At 31.8% G+C, this 10,263-nt stretch overlaps 1 protein-coding gene across 6 annotated transcripts; it reads left to right on the forward strand.

Moving 5' to 3' along the window:
* The first annotated feature begins 1,657 nt into the window (after positions 1-1,657).
* Positions 1,658-9,656, forward strand: LOC113857661 (SPX and EXS domain-containing protein 1-like). 6 transcript variants are annotated; one of them, XM_027489764.1, is made up of 15 exons: positions 1,658-1,807; positions 2,028-2,072; positions 2,693-2,824; positions 2,912-3,057; positions 3,413-3,451; positions 3,604-3,696; positions 3,848-3,964; positions 4,325-4,420; positions 5,395-5,508; positions 5,783-5,836; positions 6,124-6,171; positions 7,366-7,516; positions 8,066-8,231; positions 8,854-8,923; positions 9,338-9,656. In XM_027489764.1, exons 3-15 carry the CDS (start codon positions 2,746-2,748, stop codon positions 9,596-9,598), a joined length of 1,434 nt encoding a protein of 477 aa, XP_027345565.1. In that variant the 5' UTR covers positions 1,658-1,807; positions 2,028-2,072; positions 2,693-2,745; the 3' UTR covers positions 9,599-9,656. The 6 variants fall into 6 exon arrangements, with proteins under 6 accessions (XP_027345565.1, XP_027345571.1, XP_027345567.1 ...); XM_027489770.1 differs by having other exon boundaries at positions 2,924-3,057; XM_027489766.1 differs by lacking the exon at positions 1,658-1,807 and adding an exon at positions 1,852-1,864 and having other exon boundaries at positions 2,005-2,072.
* The last annotated feature ends 607 nt before the right edge of the window (positions 9,657-10,263 follow it).

The raw sequence follows: 10,263 nt of genomic DNA on the forward strand, positions 1-10,263 counted from the left end.
AAGGAACCATCTTTATCTGGTTGCTCCAAACACTAGCTAGTGCAGCTGCATTTTTTGGTAGTGTGTTAAGTGATCCCCAACCATTGTCTGAAGTAGTATCTAGCATGACAAGAACCCAGGAAACTCAGTAAAAGAGGGATAGCTCGTAACTATTCAAAGCCTGACGCCTGTGTCCCAACAGAACACCCATTTTGCTTTCACTCACAACCTTGACACAGAAAACTCATCATCCATCCATGCAGTGGACACTTGTTGACATTGAACTGCACCTGTCACACACAGCATTGGCAAGATAAATGTGCAATTTATATGCCACTCATCCAATTCTTTCATTAGTCTTTCAATACTTTGAAAATTCAAATGGATGGTCAAGATGAAAATGAAGTGATGAAATGGCGAAAAATTATTTCAAAAATTTATTACAACAAATAATGCAGGGTGCTTGAAAAATGTGCAATTTATGTGTCTACCATTAAAGAAATGGTCATTATAGTCTACAATGAGTTGACAATTATTTTTCAGCATATTGAGACTCGTGTGCAAGAAAACATTTTTTAATTTCACCTTTGAGCAAATATAAGAATTAATTTCACCTAAATTACATTCCATAATTCTTGTTCCAATTTTCTTAAGGCAATTCTTTAGCTTGAAGCTACAGCATAATTTGTTTACCCAATTGTGATGGAGGCCCTCCACTTGGATTGGATGTTTGTTGGTAGAGCTTTGATGTAATGACTCATTAAAATATGAGGTAATTTTTAGTGTTACAAGAATATTGGTTGAGAATAAATATAATAGGCAGGAAATATTTTTGTAATATGTGACTTAGTATTTATAATAGTTTACTGCAATTTAAAACTTTGTTAGTTGCTTAGTTAGTCATATTATTTTTCATACTACCTTGGCTATCATATAACTTGCTAATTCCGCGCCTGGTGCTTAAAGAAGATTTTAAAAAGGATAAATTTACAGTGGTTGTACAATATGTAATACACAGACACGTAGTATATTATTTTGGTAACTAAATTATCCTTAAATTAATAAAATTAAATATAAATTATAGATAAATATATTTTTAAACATATTAATTATCATATATATAATTTAAAAAAATAAAAATTACTTTAATATTCTCTATATCTTTAAATGTATTAGTACTAATTATTCGATAGGAAAATAGCCTTGGTGAAGAAAAAAATTATCCTTGAATTAAGAAAACCTTATATTCATAAAAATAGAGGTATTTAGTGTGTATATCAAAAATTTGCTAAGAAAAAAAAATATCTTTTAATAATCTTTATGTTTTTTTACATTTTTTTATTAAGTAAAGTAAGAACCTATGTCATCAAGTTTTAAATTTGTATTCTTATATTATTTAATAACTTTTCATAAAATATAAAAAATTAAGGATCTAACTATTAAATTATCTTATATTATCTTCATAATTATACATATTAAAATTTAATATAATTTAAAATTTTATAAATATATTATCTGAAAATTAATATTTATTTATATTTTTAAAAAATATTACTTATTAAAACAAATAGCATAAATGTTAAAATTTAACATATAATATCAAGGCAAAAAAAAAATAAAAAATCTGCTAGTATTAATGTTTCCCATCATTAATAGCAGCAACTAAAGAAGGGAAATGGAGGGATGGCTTTCAAAATACGTTTGAAGTCACGAGGCGCGACAGAACAACGAATAAAACACGTTTGATGGCGAAATTGAACGTCGTTCATATTCACCAAACAAGCCCCATTCATAATTTCCAATACAGCCACTCTGCCTCTGACAATTCAAACGCTACCCAAACACAGATCCACTCATTCTTCACTTCTCTTCACAATTCGATTAGGTTCGCTATTCTTTTTTGCTCTAAATATTTTTAGCTTATTTTTGTTCTCTTATGCATATTGCATGTTATATATGTATCTATCTCCATGGTTTTTGGATGAAGATTTACTCTCTTAATTCTCTTATTACTCCTTCTTAAAGACTTGTTACAGGTACTTCATGGTGATTTCAGGTTGTGAGAAGCTTCAGGACAATAATTCGACGAAGTGGTTGTTTTATCCTTCGTTGTTTATCCTATGAACCAACATGTCGTAGTTCTAGAATGGTGATTCTGTTGGCTTCGATTTGATTCTTCGTATCGTTTGCAGCAAGTGTGTCTTGTGCGGTTCTGATTTACGAAGTTATAGATTGTGTTTGTTCTTGCGTTAGTTAGTTATGCTTGTGGCATTTGCCTTTAGTTTGTTGTGATTGGGTCAATGTCATTTGAGCTGAGCAAACTGAGACTTGAGTATGTTATTAGCATCTTGTAGATTTTATGAACATTTACTAGTGTTTCGAAAATTTAATTTATTTTTGTTTAAATTTGTTCGGGAGTTTCTATTGACTTTTAAGCTTTATGAAGTTTATGATGCAGCTCTTGCAAAATAAACTTGTGCGATAAAGCTTATTCTTCTGTATATTTTTTATGTTTTCTCCTCTCACAATCATTCCTGCTCATTGAGTACATTTGAGCTTAAATTACATAGAAGCTCTTAAAAGTTAACATAGTTTCATCACTACTTAGTTTTTTCTGATAATAAAATTGGTTGCCTTTCTTTCTTTCTTAATGAAATCAGTCTGTATTTATTGTAGATATATATTTTTTTTCTGTTCTTTCTATTCTTTCAGCGACAGATTCTTATGCAGTTGAAGAAGTAAGCATATTTGTTTGCCTTTTCAACCATGTTTGGCGGTCTTGTGATTCCTGTTAATAGTCCACATTTGCGGAAGTCTGGAAGCAGACCTGTTGTCTCTGAGCCTGGTAACTTCATTTAGAAGCCCCTCAACAGCATTTGTTCAATTTGAACTTTTGTCTACATGTATATTCTATCCATACATCTTTTATTAGTGCAATTTCCAGGTGCAAATGAGGTGGAAAATGGTGTGGATGAAGGTGTATTGTATTCAACAGAGGCGAATGATTTAAAGAGTGCTACAATGCCAATAAATGCCATTGCAATAATACCCTCACCTGTTTTGTTATGGAGATTCAAGGTTTTATTTTCTGTTTGGAACTTTACAGTAAATTTTATTTCTAGAATGTATTTGATGGTACTGCTTAAGTAAGCTCAAATCATTTTGACTTGATAAATAATCCCGAAATGGCTTCAATTTGTTTTCATAAATTTGTTTTTTATTGTTTATTTTGGAGAGAAGATGCACAAGTGGTTCACATAATTTGCTTGTGTACAGTCAATCATTCAATTCCTTTTCTTTGGGAATACATTATATTATTTTAATTATGAATAGCGATTTTAATTTATAGCTTAGTGGTTTCTACTGCTGTCACTGGCTTTTTCTTGTTCTGTTTCTTCTGCTTTTTCACAGCCTAATTGAGATGAATGTCCAGGTACTCTTTTTCCTTGTCTGGGGCTTCATCTGTTGCAAGGTCAGTCACATTTTCCTTTTCCAAATCTCTTGAAATCCACTTGAGATACTGGGAAACTTATGATTAATGAAATTGAGAAAATATTCCCTTAGCATAAGGGTTATCATATTAGTAATTACCTCAATCTTATTGTCTGATTATGAAAATTGCAGATTGGATGGGATTCTGTCACGAGAATGAACGCAAACAAGCGGGATTTATTTCTATATGAAGCATTTTTGTATTATAATCCTCTTCTTCTTGCGGTCAGTTCTCCTCTCTCCTTCTCTCACAGGGTCTTTGTGTATGTGTTAGTGTGTCTGTTTCAATATGGGCTCAAGGAGGTTAAAATAATATTTTAAAATTGTCTTTACATTCTCTTTTGTCAATGAATTTCTTATTATTTTTATATTTCAGACTTTGATGGTTTGGCTTTGGGGAATCAACTTATGGTTTTTCAGTAAAGGTGGTGTCAATTATCCAAAAATATTTGATCTTGACCAAAATCACCTGACTCACAGAGAAGTATGGAAGGTAACTATTATGACTTTGACTTCATGTTTGTTACATTGAATCAATTTTTGCAGAACTGAAGGGGGGTGGGGATCCAAATGTATTGGAACATAGCAATCATTTCTGTTCCAGTTTTTGGTTTGCTTAAGAATGTATTTATAGTTTTTATAGCTTAGTTGCATCTTCAGTCCCTAAAGAATTTTTTTGCTCAAATTTAGCCCCTTAATTTTTTAGTTGTTTCATACTTACATTCAAGACCTTCTGTTATATCGCTTTTTCTTCACATAAAACCCTCAAATCTTTGTTTTTACCTTCTATTTTTAAATATTTTTTCTTGAAAGCTTGACTTATTTCTTTTAATTTTTATTTTGTTCATTGCAGTGTGCAACATGGATGACAATTATTGCTCCAACCAGTATGACAGCATATATTTTTCTTTATTCTCAAGGAGAAGTCTCATATGCCGCATCACAACCAGTGTAATAGATGCATCCACCTTTATATTTATCATTTACTCTTATGTTGCTTGGTATCACCTTTTCATTGTAGAACTCTAGTCTTGTTGTATCCTATAAATATTTGGCTTCAATGTTTGTTGCTTAATGTTGATTAATTTTTAACAACAAAATTTTTGTATGTTCTTGTTAGAGATGTAATATAAAATCATTCATGTGTTCTCACCTAATAGATGACCAAGTTGGTCTAAATTTCAATCCTTGTCACTCTCAAATAAAAAGTTGAATTTCAAGACAAGGTAGGTGGGCAATATCATCAACTAAGTAGAGTAAACTGAAGGGGGAACCTCAATAGTTTAGCTTTGGATATTCTATGAAGTACTGAGTTCAACTCACATTTGAAGTGGCAAGAGGGGAATGGGTCATGCTCCACCCTGCCCAAAATTGTGTAGCCTAAAATATGATAAACCAAAAAAATCTGCCTCATGGGAAATCAGTAATTGCTGATCATGATATTGTTAATTCATTCATGTATCCTTTTCTTCTTCTTGCAGTGGGGACAGTGAGGGAGGACATTATTGTATGTTTTCCTTGTTGAGCTTGACATTTCATTTTTTAATTCAAAGTCCTACCCAATTTACTTCACAAATTTCTTAATTTGGGTTCATTATTGGTTGAAAGGCAGTGGCTGCAGTGCTTGCGTGCATGTCTATTATCTCAATCATGCAAGTTGTCTGGGATCAAAACATAAATAAGATATGCAACTTACATTAGTATATATTATTCTTTACGTTTTACCAGCTAAAAGTGTTAAATGTAGTTGGTTTATGTAACTTTTGGTTAATCTTCATTTAACAAATTACTGCAGTAAATACAGATTGATCTTACTTAGTTAATCTGCCTAAATATTTTATCGTTATTTATTTCTTTCCATAATGTGTTTCCTTTTCTTATCTTGTTGGCTGATGTTTGAATTCGACTTGTACTCTTCTTCAGGTTCTCTTGTATGCTGCTGTTGTAATGGTTTTGATATTCCCCTCTGATATCTTCTATTTTTCTTCTCGGTATTATTTCCTAAGGACACTTTGGCGTATAGTTTTCCCATTGCAGGCAAGTCTGCTCTTATTTGGATATGAAATGTTTCTATCTCCCCTGTAGTTCTGCATTTGAAGGGGCAGATTTAGTCCTGTAATAAGTTTCTTTTCACATCCTTGCTTCTAAGATCCTAGGCCTAGCAGTCTAGCATACATTAATTTTTCTACAAAATCTATGATTTTCTAGAATATTCATTCTATCCCTTACCAACTGATGCTTTGACTAATTTATAGGAACTATGCATCTATGCCTAACTACAATCTAATTTTTTGTATTTTTATGAAAACAGGCAATATCATTCTCTGATTTTTTCTTGGCTGATATTTTAACATCCATGGTTAAGGTTTGCCTCTCATCTGCAAAGTTATATTTCTCTAGAAAAAATCTGATTCCTTGATGTTAAGCATTATGATAAAGTAGTAGATTTTCAAATGTAACTATAATGATTTGTTTTTATTAATATATGGGTATGCACTTGTTAGTATTGTATTAATACAGATGCAAGGTCCAAAACTGGTAGTCTGGCACATGTAACCTGAGAGTTTGAAGTGGACCCAATTTCTTTATCTGAATTTTTTTCTATTAATGCACTACTATTATATTTTGATTATGGTTGCCAATTTCATGCAGGTTTTTTCTGATTTGGAACGTTCAGTATGTAGAATGGTCCATCGACAGGTTTGTTTTTGATAAATTGTAGTTGAGTATTCTATTGTGTTCAATCTAAAATCTATCGGATGCAGATATATTGTTTATTACTTGTTTCCTTCGATTTGTATTCATAGACATCGTGCCATCTTCTTGGGAAGCTCAAAAACCAACTTATGGTCAAATATTTATTGTTTGCTATCAACTAATTAATCAGAGTGGGTGAGATCTTCTTAATGATAAAACCTATTCACCTTTAGGATGGTTGGTTTGACTTCTTATTAGAGCCTTTTTTATTAGGGGTCAGATCCTATCCTATGACAAAAGTTTCAGCACGAGGTTCCTCTGATGCACCCACACTTCATGACTAAAGGGATTTCATGTGAAGGATCATGTTAAGAGATAAAACCTACTCCTTGATTTGCACGTTAGTTTTTAAGTTATCAGGATTGACTGGATCCTTGGCAATGCTATTGTGTAGATGGGGACTTGATTTCAGAAGAATAAACTGAGGAGGAGAAAGATTAAGTTTAAGATCACCTACTCTTAAACTCCACTTTTGACTGAAGTTCTGAAGGAACAAAAATCAGAGTTCATAGGGAAACATATTAGGAATGGCGTAAAGGTTTATAAAAGACAGGTGATGTATTCCTGAGGTGATTCTACTGGAAACTAGTTACTCAAAACTGTTGTAAGCTAGGATCTTAAACTGTTTACAATGTAATATTTTAAAGGCCATTATCTGAAGATATTTCTAGTAGAACCGCAAGATGTGGTATATGACTGCAATTTGATAAACTCCAAGCACATTGTATATTTGTTTTGTTTACCATTGTGATTACGACCTTTAAAATATTATGACCTTGAAACACATGGTTTAACCTTTAAACCTCGGAAATAAGACACGGCCCATATTTGGGTCTGTTCTGGGGAGGTGAAAAAGTCTAATTTGTCGCCGCAACTATATTTCTTTAACCTGTTTAACCATTTTGCAGATTTTTTAGATGAATGAAATTTTTGAAATTGATCTTGCTGTTAAAGGAAACTCACTTGGCTGTTTGGTCTTATTTCTTCTTGAGGAGATCTACGGCTAACTGTTCTTTCCTGCCATATATCTTATATATTAACAATTACACTTTTGCACTTGTATGTATCTAGTTATGTTACAGCAGATGCTTTAGTTTTCTCATTTAGTTTTTTTTTTTTTTAATCAAATAATTGTAGGTTGCCACAATTGCATGGTTGGAAGCTGATTCTGTTTGTGGCAGCCACTCTGTTGCAATCCCTTTAGCTCTTGTTTTGCCTTACCTTTTCCGTTTAAACCAATGTCTCCGACAGTACAAAGATACAGGGGAGAAGACTGCTCTTTTGAATGGTAAGAACTCTCGGTTACCCTAATTTTATTTTTTTAATTCTCGCTTTCCTCTTTAAAACTTGTAGTGTATTATTATCATGTAAAATTTTGCAGGTTTATGAAATCGATATAATACATTTTTCTGCAATTTAATTGTGTCACTGGTCTGATCACATTAATGTTTTTGTTGAATTAGTACCATACATATAGAGAATTTGGTGCATGTTTCCATGTCCAAACTGCTCTTTCAATCTCAAAGCCTAACTGTTCGTTCAATCTTTGAAGAATTTTCAATTCATGATTAGCTTGTTTAAAAATAATTGTTATTTAATGCATCATAATTGTTTGAATTTCATAATTTCATTCGGTATTGCAGTTGTGATGTTGTTATGTTGAGCCATCATGTACAATTTTGTAGTCCATTTTTTTCTTAAAATAATTATACTGTTGTTGTATGCATTTTAACTGTTCGATTTTAGATCTTCTGAATAGATCAAGTTAACATGATTCAGAGACTGATGTAAAATGTTTTTACTGCTTTGTAATGAATTTTCTTGCTTACGGATTCAGCTTTAAAATATTCAACTGCCGTGCCAGTGATTTTTCTTTCTGCCCTGAAATATCACGTCTCCCCTGAAAGATGGACAAACTTATATAGGCCTCTCTGGTTGATGTCAAGTGTTGTGAATTCACAATACTCTTTCTACTGGGATGTGACTCGAGATTGGGATTTGAGGTATTTAAAATTTTTGGACTACCATTTACCTGTCACATTATCTTTGGAACTTATTTTTGACATAAAAAATATAGATCCTTTGTTCAAAGAGAAGTGATATTTTAAATCTTTGGGAACAACCTTTAAAATGGAAGGAATTGTTTTAGTCGCTTAAACTGCTTTTATCTTGTGCCACAGCAGGGCCTATGAGGCATAAACCACTGTATTAATTCAATATTCCTATTGGTTTATAGTATGGTATGCGTGGGGTTTAAACTTCGAAGTCATGTGATAACTACATTTTTAATTTTTCTGCGCCCAAGTGAGGTTTTTTATTGCGACTTCCTGCTTCTGTACAGACATACATAGCATATTTGTGTTTGTATTATAATTTTTCATGAATCAGTCTTGGATCGTGTGATTTAGCCGTCCCAATTGTTTATTTTGGTTAAGTTATCGGAGAAGTTTTAGGGGGTTAAAATATAAAAAATATTTTAGTCTAATAACGGTGTCAGTTAACTTAATCAAGCCATATCACATATGCTGCAATCTTGCCATAGAGAGCCTAGATGAATATCATTTTACTTGTGTTAGATCTGAATAGTCGTGATACACTAATGAACTCCCCTTTCTCTTTTGCCAGTGGTTTCACTCGAATATTCAAGTTCAGCAAGCCACATTTGCTATCACATCTGTTACATGGAAGGAGATGGGTAAGGATTGTTATGTACAAATAGCTTGAATTCAATCGCTTTTTTCCTCCTTGAAGTTGATAAGATATTGATTTTTCAAAATAAAAGTCTTCTCACCGTGTAGCTCTCACACCTTTACGGAGTCTATCAAGTGTTCCCTAGCGAAATTCTTTGCATGTAAACAAGTCCGAAAAGTCTGACTCAATCATTTCATCAGCTTTAAAATTTGATGAAGTTGATTATATTCATATCCTTAGCTTACTATTTATTACACACACACATAATCTTATTAATTTTATTTTAACTGGTTTGCTGAATATTGGAAAGCCCACTTCAGAAAAGAAGAATGAAAGTAATAGTAGAAAACCAAAATAAAATACCATTTTATTTGCGGTGTCCTGAATTAGTTTATTTTATGCACACCTGAGATTGCAGGTTTACTTTTGGGTGAGTGGAAGCAACTTGGTTTTGCGTTGCACATGGACATACAAGTTGTCTGCCCATCTTCGCCATAATCACCTCACTGTGTTCACCATTGCTGCCCTGGAGATTTTCCGCCGCTTCCAGTGGATCTTTTTCCGTATAGAAAATGAGTGGAACAAGATAAATTCTAAATCACACATTCAGCTTTCAGTTGATGATGACATGCCTAACGAGGGAGAAAAATTACTTCATTCTAATCCCCACAGTGTATAAGCTACAGGATTGTATGATGCGTTCGCACTTCGCAGCATCATGTTTTGTCATTTCAACCTCCTCGGTTATAAAATGTCATTCTAGAAGAATAATTTATTCAATTATAAAAGTGCTCCTTTATTCATTTTCATGATGGATCCTTGGAAAGGCTACTGGTCCACAACATAGTTTATTAACGGAAGGAGTTCAGGGTCTTTAAAGGGAGGGTGTAGTTTTAGAGGGTAACTGTTTATAGTCATTGATTAATTTTTTTTAAAAAAATAATTAAATTTATAAGTTGTCATAAATTTTAATAATATTTTGAGTTTTTTTTTCAAAGACTATATCTAGGAGTTAATTTGTTTTCTCAAAATACTAAGTAATTTTTTTATTATGTTAAGTATTTATTTTAGTTTTAAAATTTGTCTGTTTAAATATAAATTTATTTAATAAAATATAATTTTTATTAATAATTATAATATTTATTTTTAAAATTTCCAAATAATCATAATATGTTTTTAATCGCTTATTAAAAAATTTAATGGCATTCATGCAATACATTTTTAATTTTTTATAAAAATAAACAAAATGGAGTCAATTTCGTTTGGATCACTTTTAATTATGAGAATAACAAATTAAACTAAACTAAATTAGAAGAATTTAATTAGTTCAACAAAATTTGAAGA

This window comes from Abrus precatorius, unplaced genomic scaffold (genome assembly GCF_003935025.1).
Source record: "Abrus precatorius isolate BTA unplaced genomic scaffold, Abrus_2018 Scaffold2, whole genome shotgun sequence".
NCBI lineage: Eukaryota > Viridiplantae > Streptophyta > Magnoliopsida > Fabales > Fabaceae > Abrus > Abrus precatorius.